Here is a 23,502-nt window from a genome sequence, read left to right on the forward strand (position 1 = left end):
GCAGCTCTTTGTTAAATAGGTACATCGTAAGATGTTCTTGTATTGGAGTGGCAGGTTGGATTAAGAAACTGCTAACATGTCTTCAAATTCTACATCATCTTATTGGACAATTTTGTTTCTTTAATGAGTAGTGAGAGTGTTTATCCAGTTAATTGAGTGCACATTCTTCACACTGTGAAATAATCCATGTAATCATGAGACAGAGAGCAAGATTTCCTAACTCAGAAATTTAAGAACAGCATTAATTTAGTCTTACTTTTAGAATTCTCTTCAGAATTCCAGGTGCATGTCATTTCATTTCCTGGTGCCTTGACTCAGTGCTTAGAGCTTTATCATTCTCAGGGATGAGGGTGTGCGGTTGTAGAAGAGTGGATGTTTCCAGCATTGACTTGTCATGAGGTAGATGGTGCATGCCTATGGTGATGTTAAGGCACAGCACCTAAATGGACAGAACAAGAGCATGATGTAGTGTGTTGATGATCACAAATGTGCAGCTAAAGAAGTTCCATAAATAAATACCCAACAATCTGGGCTAGTCTTGAGTATAACTGTGTGAGACAAGTAAGCTTTATTATGATGGTTGTTTATGAAAGTCAAATGAAGGATTCTGCTTCTGGTAGAGAGGCAGAAGAAATAAATAGTGTGAGGTACTTTGGGCTCTTGGGAAATAGCTAACAACAGGAATACTATGCCAAAAATATTTAAAGGTAGTTCTGAAATGACCCTGGTAGACCAATAATTTGATACTAAAACTGAAATCAATGTTCTGGGTGATAGCTGTTTCTCACAGCTTTCCCACAGAGGGTTTCTACTTGAATTCAGTTTCCCTTTTACCTTTGTATAGAGATTCAGGAAAGGTCCAGAGTGTTCCATGAGATGAAACTCTAGTAGTATTGCCTAACTGAGCAGAGTAAGGATTAAATTTCGGCACGAGTCTTCATAAGTATAATAACGTAAGATGTCTTCATGGAGCACCAACGCTGTATCACAAAGACAACATAGCAGACTCAAGTGACTGCTCCTTCCTGAAACACAGTTCTTGAAAATTCAAACTTTCAGTGAAAAAACAGAATTCTTAAAACTTTCTTCTTGCCACCTTTAGTTTTCTAGTTTCTCAGTGCTTAACTTTTTTTTTCTTTTTTTCTTTGATGGAATAAGTGTCAGTATAGAAAAATGTGATCTTTGGTACAAATAATGAAATGTTTCAATATCTGAGAGTTCACATTTCCCCAAACAGAAAAGTATAAGATTGCAAAACTATGGATGGGTAGACAACTCATTATAGTACAATGGTTTTTGTGGGTTTTTTTTTGTTTTTTTTTTTTAATTTTACAGGGTTTAAAAAGTTCATTGATAAGGTTTCAGGTTCTATGTTACGACTAACTTTTAAGAAACTACTCTTGAATTTTGGAATGGTTTCAAGTGTGAAGACTTAAAATTATATGAAGTCACTAATATAATAGTTTTTTTTCAACAACATATCTGTGAGGCTTAATTTCCTTCACATTGTTAAACTAAAAGGATACATATCACCACATAGATTGAACATGCCAGTAGAGCTGACTTTTCAACTAGTCATTACAGAGATTTTAAAGAGTGAGAAAGACTGCAGAAATAATATAAAAATGCAAAACGGACACTTTTCTCACTAGGTTGTTTTATATGGCAAGTATATTTATTTTTAAAAACTTATTAACATGAGTTTATAATTTTTGTCACAATTTTTTGTTAAAATTTTCCATACAATATATTTTGATCATATTTCTCCTCCCTTAGCTCCTCCCAACTTTATGTCCACCCTTGCATATGCTCTCTCTCATTCTGTTGCTCTTTCACCAAAAAAGAAACAGAAACAACAAAAACATTCATAAAAAGAAAATCAAAACAAAAGAAAGAAAATATCTGCCCAAACAAAGCAACATGGAACAAAAAGTTGACAAAAATACCATTGTGTTCATTTTGTGTTGGTCAACTACTCATGGGGCCTGCCCTGGAGTGTGGTTGGTATTTCTATGACACTTCCTTAGAGAAAACTGACTTTGTCTTTGCTGGGAGTATTAGTTGCAGATAGCTTCGTGGTAGGAGTGCAAGCTTGTGTCTCCTTCACCCTCTTAGTTCGAGGACCCTGTCTGGCGTGAACCTGTGCAGGTCTAGTTCATGCTGTCACTATATCTGAGTTCATGTGTACATCAGTCCTGTGGCATGACAATATTTTAAGTGTACTAAACACTTAAAAATAAAATGTTATTTTCACAATTGTTATTAAAATAAATACTGTTAGGTGCAACCCCCACAGGAGAATCTTTTTAGAGTTCTTGAATCATGTAAAGAGTCTTGAGACAAAATCTCATAAGAGCTATTGTTCTGAACTCGCCAGAAAAGCTGTGGTGATTATTAGATTGAGTTAAATTTTTCTGTCAATATGCTATTTACAAGAGACAGTCCTAAAGTAAGAGGAGGTTAAATGTCAGGAGAGGGGCAGGAGCCTATAGTGAGGTCTGTGACTCTTGGTTTGAGAGCCGTTTGTATGGTGGTAAGTCATGGATTTTCCTGATTTTAGATAGTTCACTTCCCTCCACAAAGTTCTTTGGCATAGTTCCCCAAATTTGAGGGACGATTTGAAAGGCAGGAGAGCTAGGTACATAATATTTCTATATTATCTATGAGAAAAACATTCTGGTAAGGGAAGCAGCAGGTGTGAAACACTGACTGTGATGTGGGGAAACAGCATGGAGGCCAGGGTAGCGGAGCTGAGAAAATGAGAGAGAATATTATAGAAATAAGAGTCCAGAGCAGACTTGGGAGGCCTGACCTTACAGGACTTACTGGTCCAGCCAGGGCACTGTGGATGTCACTTGTACCATTGGAAGCACTTGACTAAAGGAGTGCTGGGATGTGACTTTAAATGTCCAGTGTTGGGAATAATTGTAAATAAACATAGGGGCCGCAAGATCAGTTCAAAGTTACATTGATTCAGTTAAGAGAAATGACCAAAACTTGAGTGCTTGCATGTGCTCAGGAGACATGGTTAGTTGGAGGGCTTTTTTTTTTCATGGAATATGCTGGAATTCTGCCAGCATTCTGAGCAGCTTCCTAATTCTTTCACTAATTTAGTCCTTTATTTGTATGTGTTAGAAAATATCCCATACCTCACATTTGAATGTCTGTTGTTTTACTTGTCCTTATTATGTAGGAAATAAACAGTAGGCTGAGGCAGATGAGTTTACATAAAAACTATCCTGTTATAGGTTAACAGCCATGTAGGAGGTGAGTTTACATAAAAGCTATCCTGTTGTAGATTAGCAGCCATGTAGGAATACCAGTAAGGTACTGTGTAAGAAACCATGGAACATGTATGTAAGTTGATCTTGGGTTTGTTCATAAAAATGGATTCAATACATTTTGGATGATTATAATTAAAACACATTCTGTGATATGGTGTAGTTAAATAGCAATCAGTTTTTAAAGGATAAGTAGAAAAGCCCCATGTAGATTGGAAACATTTCTAAATGTCTTGAGCCAAAGAACCTTGGATGAAAGAATATATTTAACCAGAGTAACAAAAGTATTTGAGATAAAATATGAGAGAGATGAGGGAGCAGTACATAGATACTATCTGTGTATGTGTGGATCCTGTATGGGTGGAGGCTAAAGATCAACTTCAGGTGTGTTCCTCAGTCATCATCCCCCCCCCCTTTTTTTTTACAAAATTACAATTTCACATGTCAATCCCTACTCCCTCTTTCCCCAACCTCCCAGTAGCCCCCCCCCACTCCAGTCCCCATAGAGGGTAGGGCCCTCCACGGAGGGCTCCCCAAATTCTACAACATCATCCTGGGCTGGGCCTAGGCCCTCCCCCATGTGTCCAGGTCCAGAGAGCATCCCTTAATGTGGGATGGGCTCTCAAAGTTCCTTCTTTTACCGGGGAGGGGTGGGTACTGATCCACTGCCAGAGGCCCCATAGAGTGCAGAGGCCTCCTCATTGACATCCATTTTCAGGGGTCTGGATCAGTCCCGTGATGGCCTCCCAGACAGCTGTCTGGGGTCCAGGTGCTCCCCCTTGTACAAGTCAGCTGTTTCTGTGGGATTCACCAGCCTGGTCCCAACCTCCTTGATCTTCATTTCTCCTTCACTGCAACTGGGTTCTAGAGTTCAGTTCAGTGTATAGCTGTGGGTGTCTGCCTCTGTTTCTATCAGCCACTGGATGAGGGCTCTAGGATGGCATATAAAGTAGTCATCAGTCTCATTATAGGAGAAGGGCATTTAGGGTAGCCCCTCTGCCATTGCCTAGATTGTCAGTTGGTGTTATCCTTGTAGATCTCTGGAAATCTCCCTAGTGCCCGATCTCTCCTTGGACCTATAATGGTTCCCTCTGTTAAGATATCCCTCATCCTGCTCTCCTTTATTCTTCCCCCAACTCAACCTTTCTGCTTCTCCATTTCCTCCTCTTCTCCTCCTCACATTCTGCCAGCTCCCTCTCCCCTACCCTCATGTTCGCAAATAGCTTAGGAGATCTTGGCCCTTCCCATTCTCCAAGGACCATGCATTTTTCTCTTAGAGTCCTTTTTGTTTCCTAGTTCCTTTGGTGAAGAGGATTGTAGGCTGGTAATCCTTTGTTCTATGCCTAAAATTCATATATGAGTGAGTACATACCATATTTGTCTTTTTGTGACTGGGTTACCTCACTCAGGATGGTTTCTTCTAGTTCTATCCATTTGCCTTCGAATTTCAAGATTCCATTACTATTTTCTGCTGAGTAGTACTCCATTGTGTAAATGTACCACATTTTCTCTATCCATTCTTCAGTTGAGGGGCATCTAGGTTGCTTCCAGGTTCTGACAATTATGAACAATACTGCTTTAAACATGGTTGAACATATGTCCTTGTTGTATGAACGTTATTTGGATATATGCCCAAGAGGGGAATTGCTGGATCTTGAGGTAGACTGATTCCCATTTTCCTGAGCCATACTGATTTCCAGAGTGGTCTTAGAATTTTGCACTTCCACCAGCAATGGAGGAGTGTTCCTTTTCCTCCACATCCTCTCCAGCACAGATTGTCATTGGTGTTTTTGATTTTAGCCACTCTGGCCGGTGTAAGATGGTATCTCAGAGTTGTTTTGAGTTGCATTTCTCTGATGGCTAAGGATTTTGAGCACTTTCTTAAATGTCTTTCAGCCATTTTAGATTCTTCTGTTGAGAATTCTCTATTTAGTTCTGTGCCCCACTTTTTAATTGCATTGATCGGTGTTTTGGTGGCTAGCTTCTTGAGTTCATTGTATATTTTGGAAATCAGCCCTGTCAGACATGGGGTTGGTGAAGATCTTTTCCCATTCTGTGGGCTGCCATTTTGTCTTGTTGACTGTGTCCTTTGCCTTACAGAAGCTTCTAAGTTTCAGGAGGTCCCATTTAGTAATTGTAGATCTCAATGTCTGTGCTACTGGTGTTATGTTCAGGAAGTGGTCTCCTGTACCAATACGTTCAAGGGTATCTCCCACTTTCTCTTCTAGAAGGTTCAGTGTGGCTGGATTTATGTTGAGATCTTTGATCCATTTGGACTTAAGTTTTGTGCATGGTGATAGATATGGATCTATCTGCAATCCTCTGCATGTCTGAATCCAGTTGTGCCAGCACCATTTGTTGAAGATGCTACCCCCGCTCCCCCCACCCCTTGGTTTTTGACACAAGGTTTCTAACTGGTTTGGAACCTGTCAGTTACTAGAAAGTCTGGCCAGCAAGCCCAGGGATCTGCCTGTCTTTGCCCTGATATTTTTACATGTGGTCTGGAGATGGCTGCTGGGCCCTCATGCTTGAACACTTTATCAACTGAGCTGTCTTCACAGTCCCGAAAAATACATGCTTCATAGGCAAATAAAAGATGGTCAAAATTCAGGAGTTAGGACAGCATAAATACAAAGAAAGTAAGGTGAAAATGTTAAAAATGAGTAGAAACCAATGAGATAAAAAAATGAATGTTCATCAGAACAGAAGGGTCAACAAAGCTAAGGAATTGTTGGTTTGGAAAGTTAATGAAATAGCTTATAGCAAGAGTTACTTAGGAACATAAGAGAGCAGGCACAGACCAGTATTGAGTGAATAAACATATACACTTAAACATTTTTAGAGACTAACATGGAAAAAGTTATAGAAAGTTATTTTGAAAGACAGAAACATTTGACTAAAAAATGCTACTCATTTGTATGAATAAAATTAAAACCTCAGAGCAAGCTATTAACTTAAGGGAAATTTCATTTCTCAAAGGGCAGTACTTAAAAGGAGGAAACCTACAGTAAACCCAATACTCAAGGTCAAGAGAGATGCGTGAATGGCTCCTTCACTTACTAAGTGTACAATGTCATCCTCAGAGTTCTAGCTACCATCAAGAAAAAGAAAAAAAAAATTAAAGATTGGAAAAATTAAATAAATAACTAATTTTAAGAAGTTAGGATAAAATAGAAACTCAAAAGGAAATATATACTGTAAAAATTAAGAGTGTTATAAAGATTTCATAGATGCAACATCTAGTTGTCGATTTCGTTGTCTTTCTGTATGCCAGAGATTGTTCATTCACAAGTGCTAAAAGAGTGTATGATTTAATTAACCACAGAAAGTACCAAAATTAAATCTAGAAAAATATGTATAATCTCTCTATAAAACATTTAGACTTCAAAGATTTAAATAGGTATGTAGAGAGTAATACTTTATCTTAGAGTACTGAGATTCATCATTGTGAGGATATCAACTTACCCACCTTGATCTATAGATTTAATACAATTTCAATGAAAATCTTAATTGGATTTTTCATAGAATTTGAACATTATGCTTAGTGAGGTACAGGAAGAGATGCAATATAGACAGGAGAATATAAGTTGTTAGGTGCCTGGAGGAGGGGCAGATGGAACTAGTTTAGTAAATAGAGTTTCTGTGTGGAGTGATGAGAAAGTTCTGGCAGCAGATATGGTGAGGGCTGTGCATTGTGGAGGTGGGTCAGAGTGACTGAGTGTAACTTTGAGTTACACTCAAAGTTGAGAGCATTGGCTGCTTTTCCTGAGGTCCTGCCTTTGGTTCTCAGCTTTTGTTGGGTGGCTCCCAACCACATGTAACTCTAGTTTCATCTTTTAATTGCATTGTTTGGTGTTTTGGTGCCTAGCTTCTTGAGTTCATTGTATATTTTGGTGATTAGCCCTCTGTCAGATGTGAAGATCTTTTCCCATTCTGTGGGCTGGCGTTTTGTCTTTCTGACCTGTGTCCTTTGCTTTACAGAAGCTTCTCAGTTTCAGGAGTTGCCATTTATAAATTGTTGATCTCAATGTTAGCGCTACTGGAGTTATGTTTAGAAAGTGGTCTCCTATACCAATTTGTTTAATTGGTACACCTACCTTCTCTTCTAGGAGGTTCAGTGTGGCTGAATTTATGTTGAGGTCTTTGATCCATTTGGACTTAAATTTAGTGTATGGTGACAGATATGGATCTATCTGCAATCTTCTACATGTCAGAATCCAGTTATGCCAGCACCATTTGTTGAAAATTCTTTTTTCCATTGTGTAAATTTAGCTTCTTTGTCAAAAATCAGGTGTTCATGGGTATGTGGGTTAGTATCAAGGTTTTCAATTTGATTTCATTGGTCAACCTGTCTATTTTTGTGCCAATACCAAGCTGTTTTCAGGTCTATAGCTCTATAACAGAGCTTGAAGTCAGGGATGGTGATGCCTCCAGATGTTTATTGTACAGGGTTGTTTTGGCTATCCTGGGTTTTTTGTTCCAATGGAATTGATGTCTTTTGACTTCCATGGTGTGTGTGTGTGTGTGTGTGTGTGTGTGTGTGTGTGTGTGTGTGTGTGTGTGTGTGTGTGTGTGTGTGTGAATCTTACATACATTACTTTGTATGTACCACGTTTCATAACCCATTCATCAGCAAAGTGTACATTAGGGTATATACATAGTCAGTAATAGATTTTGAGAAGGTGACGGCAAAAATCTAAAATTCAGTGGTTACTTTTTGCCGTGGAGGAAAGAATGGGGAGAATGTAATTTGAGAGGGGATATGCAGCTTTCAAAGTACTTGGTAATATGTTCTGTTTCTTAGGTTAAGTGGTAAATGAAAGTTATTTTTTTATTTATTGTGTTCTTATTTTATGCTTTTATCTGTATGATCTTTTTATAATTTTTAAAATTCTGTTTCTTTTCTGTTGCAGTTTTTAGGTGTCCAGTCCTAGTTTGAGATGTTCTATCCTCCTGTCTGTCTTTAGAATAGTTAATTCTTGGTTTTTCTGAATCTTCTCACTTGCTATGTAACACAGCGTGACATCTGATCTGTCATTTTTGTCATAAAGATTTTTCTAGGACTTAATTTCTAAGATGGGAATTGCTCAGCCATACCCTGTGCATGAATTAAATTTTAGAAGGCAGTATGGAGTTGTTCCCCAAGTGGCTGTGCCAGTTGAAACAGTCTCTAGCAGTACAAAAGATGGTTCTTAGCAATACTTGCTGTTGTTCAGCTTTCAAACATATTTGTCAGTATGAGAAAGTGAAACTGAAGCTTAGTTACGGAAATAAGTCCTGATGCCACATTCTTTCTCAAAATTGTCTGATTTCCACCTATAATAAGTTGCATTTCTTAGAAATGGAAATATATAGGCTTCCTATAACAACGAGAAAAGTTATGAAAGTGAGGATGAGAATTTAATGATTTTAGATTGACTGGGACATGATCCATTGATCACCTAACTAGAGGATAGAGTCATACTGTTGTAGGGAAGGAATTCAAGTCAGAGAAAGGAAAGGAATAAAGAGGTAAAGAGAAAGGAGAATGGTGGTGTGGAACTTGCTAAAAATCAGCTGCTTCCTGGACCAGGCTGTAGGTCTACTAGTTCAGGATGTGGAGAAATGGGATCCAGGTCTACATGCATTTATTTTGTATAAGCTCTGTTAGTTTTGTTTATTTTGTTTTTTTAATGAACACAATTGAAAATCTTTTGCTTAAGTAGTGTGGCAGGATGTTTTTAGAACTGCGTACATTGTATTACCTATTGCTTCAGAGGCACACAGTACCAAGTACTTCAGCAGAAAAGCTTCTCGATATAGCCTTTGCTCTAAAAATAAAATAATGAAATTTATAGAATATTAATCATTAAAAACTATAGCTTAAAAGGAGTGTCTTCCACCCACAGCTAAACACTGAATTGGAATCCAGTTGCAGAGAAGGAGGAGTGATGTGTAAAGGGGTTATGACCAGGGTGGTGAAACTCACAGAAACAGCTGACTTGAACAAGGGGGAGCTCTTGGTCCCTAGACTGATAGCTGGGAAACCAGCATGGGACTGTTCCAGGCCCCATGAACGTGGGTGTCAGTGAGGAGACCTCAGAAATCCATGGGGCCACTTGTAGTAGATCAGTACTTATACCTAGCATAGGAATGGACTTTGGGAGCCCATTCCACATAGAGGGATACTCCCTGAGCCTTGACACATGGGGGTGGGCCCAGGCCCTAACGCAAAGGACATGACAGTCTCTGAAGACCTCCTATGGAAGGCCTCACCCTCCCTGGGGAGCAGAACGTGTATGGGATAGGTAAAGTGTTAGTTGGGTGGGGGGTTAGGGGAGGAGGGGAGGTAGATGGAACTGGGATTGACGTGTAAAACAATCTTGTTTCTAATTCCAATAAACAAAAATGGAGAAAAAAAGGAGTGTCTTTAAACACAGCTTTCAAAATTATACAATTCCTAAGTTATGTTAATTTCATAGTTTATTTTATCGCAAAGTTAAATTGTTATATTAAGGATCAATGTCATAATTTTGTGGAACAGAACAAGTACTGAGAGTAATAAAGTGACAGTTTGTATGTCATGCTTTTCAACCTGGGGCTTTACATTCTGCATTATATGTAGAAGTTGTTAGCTATTCTAAAGGTACAATAAGAGATTATTGTTTGTATCAGTGTAATAAATTGATATTCCCGACTGTACTTTTTCATTTTGCACATTGTCAAAACCTTGGACCTTAATCTTATCCTTTGATTGACAGTAGCGACCAGGGAAAGAACACTTGTATTGTTAGGGATAGTCACATCTGTTCAACTTGATTCAGTTGAGGGTATTTGCATATTCTTAAGTATTTCTTCTGAGAGGGCTTAACTTCTTCTCAAGTGCTTGATGCATTTTTGAAATTCATTCATAAGGTATCTGCATGCACTAATAGTTCTGTATAATATTGCTGTGCATAATCTGGCAGATAAGACCACATTTTAAAATGGGTATTCTTTCGGGGGGTGACATTATATTTTACCTATTTGTTAGGCAGAAATGTTAGGTTTTTAAAAAGTCTTGTAATGCTTTGATTCAAGTACAATAGCCTTACTTTAGGCAAATTTACCTCTCATAGGACAAATCAAGATTTATTGAACAGTAATAAAGTTCCGAATAATAAAATGTCTTGCCTTGGTTGGAAAAATTGAGTGGCCATTTAGTAACTCCTTATTTTATGGGGAATATTACCAAGGCTGAGGTTTCTTGACTTATTCAAGGTCATGCAGTTTGGATGTTAAGTCTTAATGTTGCTTTCAATTCCAAGGTCAACCTTACAAAATAGTGGATAGTGTATGACCTGATTTACATTATCACAAATTGTCTTGCATTTGAATTTCCTCTTGCCAGTAGAACACATCATATGTCTGCAGAATTTACATGTTATCCTACACATGGTTAATGCCCAGTCATTTACTGTCCTGTTCTCACCCAGTCTCCTGAGCCCTTATTAGATAAAAAGCAGTTGTGAAACACAGTGAATTGTTAATGGAATATTAAACACTTTTGATGGCAAACAGGCTTCTTGTTTATGGTTCCGATGAATGGGCACTAGCTGTTTTAAAGAACTTTTTAGATATGCTGGGGCCAGGCAGCAGTGTTGCCATGGGCATGATCTCTGAAAAAGTTTCTTTGCTAATATATGTGATCTTAAGTAAAAAACTAGAATGATCAGAAAATGTCTTAGAAAAAATTATAGGTTTAACAGGAAAATACTATCATGTTACATTAACTTAATGGGGGGGGGGATGCAGGTGGGACAATTAATGACTACTTTCTGGGCCCAGCCTGTGACAGATCATTTTCTTACACTAACCTAGAGCCTTTCCTAGATTCCCTGAGGCAGGGTCTCATGTAGTTGGGGCTAGCTGTGAACTCAGAAGCCTCTTGCTTCTATCCACCCTGTGTGTATTCTTTATTAGTTTTTATTCCATGTTTCCTTCTGAGTATTTTTGCTCAGGCCATCTCTTTCTATTTTATTTTTATGTTTTATCTACTTTACTTAATATAAAAGCTATAATAAAAGCTCATCACAATTTTAATTATTGTATTATAAGAATTCCTTATTGCATTATAAGAAGTTCTTAGGGTTTTTTGTTGTTGGTTACAAAATAATTCTAAACTACATAATTATTTTTTTGTCTTCCAGGAATCTCCTTCTGGTCGGAGGAAAGCTCTTGCTACTAGCAGCATTAATATGAAGCAATATGCAAGCCCTATGCCAACTCAAACTGATGTCAAGTTGAAATTTAAGCCATTATCTAAAAAAGTTGTGTCTGCCACTCTCCAGTTTTCTTTATCTTGTATTTTCCTTCGGGAAGGAAAAGCAACGTAAGTTTCTGTCATCAAATAAGTGACTTCATTCATATCGTGTTTCAAAATACCACAGCTTTTGTCTTAGTAGAAAGGCAATCAGGTGAATATCATTCAGTCCATCGTTCAAATGAAGCCAAGGAGTGAACTCTAGGCAAGATCTGAAGCAGAAGCCATGGAGGAATAGAGCTTATTGGGCTTACTCCTGGCTTTCTCAGCTTGCTTTCTCATACATCCAGGCCCACCTGCCTACAGGTGACACCGCCCACATTTGGCTGGCCCATTCCACATCAATCATTAAGAAAATGTCCCACAGATATGCCTACTGGCCAGTCTGATGGAGGCCATTTCTTTCTTTCTTTCTTTCTTTCTTTCTTTCTTTCTTTCTTTCTTTCTTTCTTTCTTTCTTTTTTTTAATATCTTCTTCTGATCTCTGCAGGTATACACATGGTGCATAGACTTCTTATATATAAGCAAAACACTCATACAGTAATATGAATCTTTTTTTATTCTTTTATTAGTTCAAATTAGGAACAAGCTTGTTTCACATGTCAATCCCTTCTCCCTCTCCTTCCCCTCCCCTCCCAACATCCCACCTGCCCCTAGCCATCCTCCCTCTACTCCCCAGGCAGGGTAAGGCCCTCAAAAGGGGCTCCCCAAAGTCTACCACATCATCCTGGGCCAGGCCTAGGCCCTTCCCCATGTGTCCAGGGAGGCCATTTCTTAATAGGGGTTTCTTTTCCCCCAAGTGACTCTGGTTTGTGTTAAGTTGACAAAAAGTAACCAACACAATATCTTTCTCAAAAACCAAAAATATTTTCTTAAGTGCTTAATGAGCACTTAATGCATGCAGATAATCAAGTCAGGAACAAGTACATGTGATAGATGCAGTGCCAGAGTCTGTACTTGGAGTCAAAGATGAAGGGACAGAATAAATGTAAATGCTATGCTGAGAATTTCCTAGTAAAGATAAGGGTGATAAGATGGTTCAGTCTGAGCCATATTACTGTACCTATCTAGCCCAGTAGAATGTGGTTACTATAATTGGTCATGTCTGCTTGACTGATAAGGCTGGTTTTTGTATATCTCTCAAAGTGAGATGTTTGGCACTCATCTCCAAAGCAGCAAGTGACATGGTAGATGGCAACAGTAAGCTAAGGGAAGCTGTGTTCCAAGTGAGTGTGGTTATTGAGATGGTTGAGAATAGACACACCTTGGTCTTTCCTCTCAACTCTAAACACTGGAGGAAAGTGAAGCTCTTATCCTGAAGTGTATCCACATGAAAGGAAAGGGGACTGAGGAAGAAGGGAAAGAGCAGACGTCCTCTGAGGGTGGTGTTCATTCCACCGACAGAGCAATAAGTGCATCAACACCTTCCATAGCAGTCTGGGTAAGAAACAGTTCATTTAAACTCAGAGTCTCAACTTAATATGAATAGGAACTTTTCATTTGTTACTGATAACTGAGAATTTGAAAAGCATTCACCTGAAGTAATACAATTTTTCTTGTTCATATAGGCTATCATGAAATTTGTTTAAAAAGAGGGAAATTTGTTAACTTAGCCTATGTGAAATGAAATGTGAAGAATTTCTATACTTGGCTTAGCTTGCAAAGTTATACCATATGTCAGAGATAAAATTAATAAAGACTATAAAAGAAAAGTATTTTAATTTCATTTTCTGCCTGAATTTAGAGGAAGTATACAAATTGAAAATTAATGTTGCATAACATTAAAATGTATTTAGTGAGCTTTAAGGTAAAAATAACAGATCAAGAAAACATGAGTGATTTATCTCAACATATTTAATATAAATTTCATAACTTTATATTTTTAAATATTTTGAGGTAAAAATTCATATTTTATCAAATATATGGTGTTTAACTCAGAATTAACTGAGGACTTCACCTTGTGTTTCTTAAAATGACTAAAAAATGACTAGACTTTGCTTTAGATGACTCGTTTTTTGGCCCTGTGGCTCCATGGAAAACTTGTCATGGTTTGCAGTGTTTAACGTTTGATTCTCTCCAGTCCACAGATCCAAAATGGTTCATGGTTTTCAATTAAGAATTTCATTTCTAATTCCTTTTGGAAGTTTAAGTGTTTTATTTTAGTTTTTAAATTTTATTATTTTATGTTTATGTGTGTGCCATGTACCATGGACATGCCTGATATGTGCAAAGGTCAGAAGGGAGCATTGGATCTTTTGGAACTGGAGTTACAGACAGTTGTGATGAGTTGTCATGTGGGTGCTGGGAATTGAACCCAGTTTCGTCTGGAAGGTCAGCCAGTGCTCTTAATTTCTGGGCTATCTATCCAGCTCAAGTTTTATTTTAAAGTGAAGATTTATCTCGTTGTGGACTGCCCAAGATTTTGTTTCTAGACTTAATGCTCAAGAAACCATACTTGAATTCTTTGCAGAAACTATTTGTCTTCTACCAGGTGCCAGCACAATTACCTTTTAATATCATTAAGAATTTAGTCTTGTTTGCTTTGTAGTAATTAAACACACCATTTAGAAATATATAAAATTTAAAAATTTCTTATATTTAAAAATATTCTTACACAGCATGAAAAGTGCATTCAGAATGAAAGAGTATGTTAATCTTGTGTTTTGTCTCCATTATCCAAAAATGCTTAGCTCTGGGAGTCTTCAGATTTCAGTTTTTCCTAGATTTTGGGGTGTTTACATACACATAAAGAAGGCGCCCAAGTGTAAGCACAATGTCACTTAACTTTCAGGCATGCTTTATATATGTGGCCTAAAGTAGTTTATACATATTTAGTGCACCTGAGCCTTCACTGTCACACATCGAGTGTGGGGTTTTTCCACATCTGGCGCCTTATCAACATGCAATATCTTGGGTTTCAGAGTGCTTTAGATTTTGGAGTGTTTAGGATTTAAGATTTTCAGGTTAGGCATATTAAACATCAATTTTATAATTATTTTTCAAGTAGTGTCATTTAGTAAGCTGTATATTATGACTAATTTAATATAGGGATGAAGATATGCAAAGCTTGGCTAGTTTGATGAGTATGAAGCAGGCTGATATTGGGAATTTGGATGATTTTGAAGAAGATAATGAAGATGATGATGAGAATCGAGTGAACCAAGAGGAAAAGGCAGCAAAAATTACAGGTTGGCTTTACTAGCTTTGAGCTAAAAGTTTATTTTCTATTTTTTGTGCATTGTGTGTATATTTCTACCTTGTTTACTTCTGGTGTAATTCAAATAAGATTCAGTGTCCCTTTGGTGTCAGTTTCAAAAAATCTTACTGAAGTTTTTTTCTTTATAGTTTAAAGAGATAATGTATTTTTGTTAATTTTCCAAAATTAACCCATTTATTTTCTTATACTTTTTGTATAGAGGACTTAAGTACTAAAGTATTAGGTCCAAAAGAAAAAGAAAAACCATAGTTTTATGACCTTATCCTAATCCGTATCACTTTGCTCCATTTTATACTTCTGGACTTGAAATCTTGTCCAATGTTGATATTTTTAAACTATGTTTTAATTGCCTGTCACATGTATTGTTTTATTTCTAACCCATCTCTATTACTTTAGTATATCCCTAATAGGTATCATTTGGTTAATCTGTCCCCACAGTGTTTGCTTTTTAATAGCCATTTACAGAACTGGGGCAGTGACTCAGTCAGTAAAGCACCTGCCACACAGCATAGTAACCAGAGTTCAGTCCCCAGAAGCACTGAGACTACTGTGTAATCTCAGTACTGGGGTGATGGAGAGGAGGGTCTTCGAGGCTTGCTGACTTCACCAAATCAGCAGGCTGTGGGTTCACTGAGGAAAACTTTTAGCCCCATACATACTCACACCACACATGTACATGCATCCACCTCCCTACTCACATACCCAAGTGAACACACACACAGAATTTAAAAAGTTCTCTATCCCAGTAGCTGACTTAATTTCACTTATATTGGTGTATATGTAAATATGTGTGTGTATACTTTCATACATACATACATACATACATACATACATACATACATACCTCTTATTATTTTCCCTCTCTATTTCCCTACATTTTGCCACTCTGATTTTTAATTTTTTATATTATTTTATGGTATGGGTGCTTTGCCTGCATGTCTGGTATGCCTGCACACCACATGCATGCCTGGGTTGGTGGAGGCCAGAAGAGGGTGTCAGAGTCCCTGGAACTAGAATTAGAGATGGTTGTGAGTTGCCTTATGGGTGCTGGGAATTGAACCCCTATCCTCTTCAAGAGCAGCCAGTGCTCTTAACTACTGAGGTATCTCTCTAGCCCTCAAGAATTTTCTTTAGATTTAAGCATTTTTTTTTTGCTAGAGTAATTTGAAAATTGTATGTCCTGTTTTCATTTTAGAATAATATACTTTGAAATGAATAAACAAGACAGATAAATAAGTGAACCCATTGATCCTTACTAATACTAAAATTAAAACAGAATATAGTATTGCTTCTCTTATAAGAAATGCAATATAATTTTCTTTATCAGTCCCTTCTCTCTATCTTCTTTGGGCTTATATTTATTTCAATAGTATCTGTTTTCCCCCAATAATAAATGCTAGCATACAATTGCATTTCCTAATGATGGCAACAGAAACACAATATTTTTATTGAAAGTAGATTTTTTTCCTTAATGCAGTATATTCTGATTCTTCCCCCAACTCCTCCCAAATTCTCCCTACTTTCCTATCCACCCAAATCCACACCCTTTCTTTCTCTCATTAGAATACAAACAGGTATCTAAAATAGTAATTATAAAAAAAAGATAAAATAAAAACAAATCAAAAAGGACAAGACAAACTAACAGAGAGTGGAGAAAAAAAAAAAAAGAGCCAAAGAAAAAGCACAAGAAACACATACATTGAGGCGCACATATTTGCACACAGAAATACCATAAACAAATTGGAAAACCATAGTATATAAGCAAAAGATCTATAGTGGGGGACAGGAGAAGCTCAGACAAAGCATTGTGAGATACACAAAAAAATCTCCAAAACTACCATTGAGTGTTTTTTTTTTTTTTGTGTGTGTGTTTATTGGCTCTCTTTGGCTGGGCTTGGGGCCACCCTTAAGTGTGGTTTGTGTCCCCAGTGAGACTCCTTTGTGAGCAGTTATCAGTGAGAAATAGCTTCTGGGTTAGGGATGGGGCTTATGCCTATTTCCCCTCTCAGCACTTGGACACCATCTGGCTTAGATTTGTGCAGGCCCTGTTCATGCTGTGCCACCAGTCTCTGAATTCATACGCATGAGTCCTGCTGTATCTAGAGGGCCTTGCTTCCTTGATGTTTCCATCCCCCCTGGTTCTTTCAATCTCTCCACTTCCTATTCCGCAGAGTTCCCCGAGCCACAAGACAGGGATTTGATGGAGACTTCCCATTTAGGACTGAGTGTTCCAAGGTCTCTGGAGAGAGACCTTGCATTCTTAACTACTGAGAATATTTTGAAATTTAAGCATTTTTGTATAGTAATTTTAAAATTGTCTAGTACAGCTAGCACATTTCTAGTTGTGGGTCTCTGTATTTGTTCCCATCTAACATAGGAAGAAGCGTCTCTGCTAATGACTGAGCAAGATACTGATCTATGAGTATAGCAGAAGTAGGAGTCATTTTTTTCTTATTGTTACATTCCTTTAACAAAAGAATAGTATTTGGTTTTCCACTAAGTCCATGGCCTATCTTGTCCTGGTTCTTGGATACCCAGGCAGTGTTGGGCATGGGTTCTATCTTATGGGTGGAACTTAATTCCAATTAGATTGGTTACTCCCACAACTTTTGTGTCTCTATTGCACCAGCATATCTTGAGGGCATGTCACCAGTTGTTTGTAGCTGAGTTGGTGTTTACCTTTTTCCTCTGGTAGTGTACAGTACCTTCTAGTACCATGAACACTCACCAGTAGGGGTGAAGACTCTAGATAGGCACTAGCTTGACATTTCTATGTTCAGTGAGTTATGTAGGTGTTGACTTCAGCTGTGTGTGTGGCGTTACCTGCAGTTTATGGACAGCAACCAATAATAGCTTTGGCAAAAACCTGGGTTGTTTGGCTGTCTCCATGGGAAAACCCTGCATGTATATAATGTACTTTGCATATACCTCTTTCATTATTCTCTCCTATTGATTCCTGCTTCCACTGAACTTCCTTTTCTTTCCAGCAAGTCCCTTGAGTAAGTATGGCTTAAAGGTTATTTACTTAGGGGAAATTAGTGGCTGGGTCTCTGAGGAATATGACTTTCCCTCTCCCAGCAACTACAACTGCCTCAGGTAGGAACTATCTAGTCCCTCCCTCATCCATGATGGAATGTTGATGAGCCCAGGCTTGCTGTTCCCTTTTGTATGGTGTTCTGTGAGCAGTGGAGGAGGTGATATAGATGGCCCTTTAGAACTCCACAGTCACTCTTTCTTAGCATTTTGACCAGTTAGGAGTCTCTGCGGTAACTGTGGTCCACTGCAAACAAAGCTTCTCTTACTGAGGCTATGAACAGCATTTATCTTAGGCAGTTCATTTAGCAAAGCAGTAATAGTAGGTTCCCCCTTTAGAATCTATGACCTGCCCAGCCATGGACTTTTGACCAGTTTATGTGATCAGATGTGGATTCTGCTTGTGGAGCTGGCCTCATCCAATCAGAAAGTCATTGGTTACCTCTCCGTAACAGTCACACATTTATTGCACCAGCTCGTTTGTCTTGCCTGTGAGTTACTATTGTAGCATGCAGGGTTCACAGATGGGTAAAACTGTGGATTTTTTTTCTCCCAGTGACTGTATAATATCTTCTAGCACTATAAAAGCTAGCCAGCAAAGAGGAAATTCCAGCTAACTTCCTACTTGATTTCTCTATATCCTACAACCTATGTGTCTTCAGCAATTACCATTTAGTTTTACTGGGCAGCCAGCAGCAGTTGTAATTGTGTGTATTGTTTGGGGGGTATCTGGGACCTCCTTGACCAACAACTTAGAAGGAAGTATTCCATACCGTGTTACTAGGGTTATTGTTTAATAACTTTTGTGTCTGGGAGTAACATTATCTACCCATTTCTTCAAGTTCTTTCTTTCCTGTTTAAATTATTACTTTTAACTAGTTTACAAAGTAGTGGCTTCAATATGGTTTCTTCATAATCCTTTGTTTTAGCTCTCCCTTCCATCCTGATCTCTCCCATCCCTCACTTCCATCCCCATATAAACCTTCACATTCCCAGTATTCCACCACTACATTCATATTGAGTGTGTTCTACTATTGTTCCCCCTAGTTAAGTCCTCTTCGCATCCCCTCTCTAATTCCCCCTTTTTAGCTTCTTAACCTCTACATGCATTCCAAGTTGAACTCACAAATCTAAATATATCTGCAAGTAAGGGATAGTGGGTGTTGCTTGTCTGTCTGTACTTTGGTTACCTCACTTAGGGAAATATTTTCCTGCAAATCTCATTTTTCATTTGCTTTACAACCTGATAAACTTCTATGGTGAACATGTACTGTACTGTTGATGAACAGCTAGACTGATCCCATTTCCTAGCTATTGAACAGGTAATAACTATGTGCAGCCATCTCTGCATTAACAGAACCCTTGGGTTACTGGTCCAGGCATGGTATGGCTGATGTCATATGGCCGCTCTATTTTATTTTATTTTTTTGGCTCTTTGAGGATTTTCTGCTGTGATTCCCACTGTGTTTGCTAGCTGATACTGCCACCAGCAGTAAGATCTGTCCTCCTCCACACCCTCACCAGAATTGCTTCTTGTTTGTTTTCTTGATGATGGCCATTCTGACTAGGGTTGGATGGACCTCAAAGTAGTTTTAGTTTACATTTCCCTGGAAACTTTAAAACATATTAGCCATTTGAATTTCTTTTTTTGAGGACTCTGCCAATTCATACTCCATTTTTCTGGGTTGTTTGATTTATGTTTATTATTTTTGTAGAATATATTCCAGACATTAATCCTGTCAGATGTGTAGCAGGTGAAGATCTTACATCCTATAGGTCACCATTTCATCTAAGTGACTTTAGTTTGCTGCACAGAAGATTTTGAGCTTTACAGGTTTCACTTTTCAGTTTTTGGCCTTATTCTCTGAACAAATGAAGTCCTATTCTGAAAGTCCTCACTTTTATTTACCCAGATCTTGAATTGTTTTCTCTACCTTTTCCTCTAACACCTTCAGAGTGTCAGGTTTTAACTTTAGGCCTTTGATCTATTTGGAGTTGATCTTTGTAATGAGTGAGATAATCTTGATTCATTCTTCTACATGTGGATATGTTTTCCCAGCACCAGGTATGTGTTGAAGAGGCTGTTGTTTTTTTTTTTTTTTTTTTTTTCCTCCAGTGTGGTTTTTAGCATCTTTGTTAAAAACCAGATGTATGTATGTGTGTGTGTGGGGGGTTATATCTGGGTCTTTATTCTATTAATTTATGCATCTGCTTCTTTGACGGTGCCATATCATTATTTTTTCCTTCTTTTATATAAATTAAAAATAATCTTATTTTACGTACCAATCTTGGTTCCCTCTCCCTCTGTTCTCCAATGCCCCCCACCCCAGTCCACTCACCAGGGAGGGTGGGTGAGGCCTCCCATGAGGGCTCATCAAAGTCTGTCACATCATTTGGGGTAGGGCCTAGGCCCTCCCCCTTGTATCTAGGCTAAGAGAATAACCCTTCATAGGGAATGGGCTCCCAAAGTCCATGCTCTAGGGATGTTGTTGTTATTATTATTATCACTGCTACTACTATGGCTTTGTAATAATAAATTTTAAAATATAAAATTTTAAAATAATTTGAAAATCTGGTATGTTATGCATCTGCTATTATTCTTATTGTTCAGAATTATTTTTACTATCAAAGATTTTTTATGCTTACGTGTTTTTATTGTTTTATTTAGTGTATGTGCATGTGTGTGTCCATGCACACTTTCCACAGCATGCATGTGGAGGTCAGAGGAAAAGCTGTGGAAGTTGGTCCCAGTGATTGAACTCAGGCTGCGAGGCTTGATACTCTCACCTAGTGATCAGTCTCACTAGTCTTCCATAGAAATTTTAAGATTTCCATGAAAGAATGGTTGCAGAATTTTGGTAAATATTGCATTGAATTACTAGATTGCTTTTGGTGGGAACAGTTATATTCCACAATATTAATTTTTCCAGTGCATGAACATAGGAGATCATTTTTTCTTCTAGTTTCATCCTCAATTTTCTTCTTCAGTGTTTTAAATTTTGCTTGTATAGGGGCCTTTCACTTCCTCGGTTAGATTCATTCCAAGGCATTTTTTTTTTTTTTTTTTTTTTTTTTTTTAGGTTGTGGATGGGATTGCTTCTTTGATTTCTTTCTTAATACTTTTATTAGTGAAATATGAGAATGCTATTGATTATTGTATGTTATTTTTGGGTGCTGGAGAGAGGGGTTAACAGTCAAAAGCACTGACTGCTTTTACAGAGGAACCAGTTTCAATTCTCAGCACCTACAAGGGTGACTCACAACCACCTGTAACTCCAATCCTAGGAGATCTAATTCCTCCTTCTGGCTTCAGTTGGCATGAGGCATACACACTGTACACTATGTGTAGGCAAAACATCCCCACGTGCAAAATAAATAATTTTTAAATCTCATTTTTAATGTTAATTTTGTGTCTTAGCACTTTGCAGAAATGCTCGCTCTAAAGTTTGCTGGTGGACTCTGTAGGATTATGATGTGTAGACTCATGTCAGCAGCAAATACTAATATTGTAACCTTCTTTTCCTGTTTGTATCCCTTTTATTTCTCTCTTGTCTTACCATTCTAGCTAAGACTTCAAGCTATCCTGAATAGAGAGTAGGTAGAATATACACCCTTGTCTTGCTTGCGATTTTAGTGAAAATGTTTAGGTCAGCATGATATTGGCTCTGAGTTTGTCATGTTGTATGTATCCTTTATATTGAGATATATTGAGATGGAATGTTGAATTTGCCAAAGGCCTTTTATGCATCTGTTGAAACAGTGCTGTGATTTGTGTCTTTGAGTCTGTTTAGGTAATGTGTTACATTGTTGATTTGTATATGTTAAAAACATCCCCAAGTCTCTGGAATGAAATTACCTTGATCATGATGATCACTTTGATGTGTTCTTGAATTTAGTTTTTAAATATTTTGAGAAATTTGTGTCTCTGTCCATAAAGGAGATTGGTCTGTAATTTTCTTTTTTATTGTTTTTTTTTCTGATTTTGATGTAATTTCATAAAATGAATTTGACAGTCTTCCTGAGCTAATTGTTCTTAAATCGATTGTTTTTTTTCTACATTTCTGTTCATTAACTTCTGACATCTTCTTTTTTAAAGAATTACATTTATTTGTGTATGTCAGAGAAAAATTGCATGAGTCAGTTCTCGTACCTTGTTGCCAAGCACCTTGCTGTGCCATCTCACTGACCTTCTGCCTTGTTCTAATTAATTCTTTTCATCAACGTTTGTTGGGTTTGACTTGTTCTTGTTTTCTCTGGGACTTAAGTGCATTAAACAAACAAAAAAGAATATAAAAAGCTACTTTCATTTATATTTGTTAGGACTTGTTTTTGTCCTAATATTATCGTCCTGACTATCTATTTTAGAGAAAGTTTAGAGCTACTGAGAAGAATGCAGAATGTTATAACATTTGGGTGAAATGTTCTTTAGAAACTGTTATGTCTGCTTGGTCTATGATAGCAGTTAATCAATGACCTGTCTCAGTGAGAAATCACCCAACATTGCAGTGTTAGGATTAATCTTTAACTTTGTATCTTATTGTTTTTATGAAAACCAGTGTATTATAATGTCCTCTTTATGGATTATTCTCATAATCATTATAAAGTAACTATTTTTACCACTCCAGATGTGATTTCAGGTCTGTTTTGTAGATATTATGTTATCTAGATGTTAGATAATATATACTGGAATTTTCATATTTCCATTAGCTGGAATACCCTTTCCCATCCTTCTGCTCCTAAGATAGTATATTTCTTTGAAGGCAAAGTGTGTTTCTTGGATCCTGTTTTTAGAATCCAGTTTACTATTTAATGTCTTTTCATTAGAGATCAAGACCATTAATATTCAATTATTAAAAGATGTGTATTAAGTCCTATTATCTTGAGTAGCTCTTCACCAATGTTGTGCATGCTACACAGATTCTGTGAAAGTTGATTCTCTTGATGAACCCTCTTTCAGCTTCATGAGTTCTGTTCAGATCTGATTCAGGCTTTTTCTTTTCTCACAATACACTGTCTGGGTTCAGTGTATAGTCCTGTGCCTTCTGGTCCTAGTTTACCAGGTTGTAGAGCTGAGGCCACAGCAGAGGTCCTTTGAAATGCTGCCTTGTCAGTTGTCAATGCCAAAAGGAAGGGACTTCTCCCTGTCTTCTCCTTCTGCTATTACCTCTACCTCGGATATGATGGCCTTTTCCCCAGCTGTTGAGAATGTCTGTTACTTTTCTGATTCCCACTTAGTCCATGGAGAGACTCTGCCCAGCCTTATCTTTGGGAGGAGCACTCTTTTTGTAGATGTATTAATTATGTAAAACAATGTTTCAATTATGAGATTTTCATAGCAGGTATAATACACAAACCTTCTCTGAAGGAATAGACTGCTAATAGTTCTTTTATATATATGTCTTAAATTGACATCTAGAAAATAGCCATTTAGTCAGTAATTGCTTACAGAAATTGCATCAGCAGCAATTGACAAAATGTGTCTTCCACACTTACATAAAGTCTTTCCTAGAAGGTTAATCTATGGCATCTGTATTTGGACTGACCAAAAAAAAAAAAAAACCCTTGCCCTGTTCCACTTGAGACAGGCTCCCCCACTTGCTGGAAACTTTGGGACTACTCTAGCTGTCAAACAACCTTTATTGAAACTGTAGGTGACAATACGTTCTATAGAAATGCAATTTCAGTGGATG

General features: G+C 37.6%; 1 protein-coding gene across 10 annotated transcripts in view; it reads left to right on the forward strand.

Moving 5' to 3' along the window:
* Ehbp1 (EH domain binding protein 1) overlaps positions 1 to 23,502 on the forward strand; it is a 270,164-nt gene that overhangs the window by 95,437 nt on the left and 151,225 nt on the right. For all 10 annotated transcript variants that reach the window (XM_035453507.1, XM_035453512.1, XM_035453510.1 and 7 more), the window contains 2 exons: positions 11,450 to 11,631; positions 14,611 to 14,750. In XM_035453507.1, coding sequence (XP_035309398.1) covers positions 11,450 to 11,631; positions 14,611 to 14,750 — 322 coding nt within the window. The remainder of the gene's footprint in view (positions 1 to 11,449; positions 11,632 to 14,610; positions 14,751 to 23,502) is intronic.

This window comes from Cricetulus griseus (genome assembly GCF_003668045.3).
Source record: "Cricetulus griseus strain 17A/GY chromosome 1 unlocalized genomic scaffold, alternate assembly CriGri-PICRH-1.0 chr1_1, whole genome shotgun sequence".
Lineage (NCBI taxonomy): Eukaryota > Metazoa > Chordata > Mammalia > Rodentia > Cricetidae > Cricetulus > Cricetulus griseus.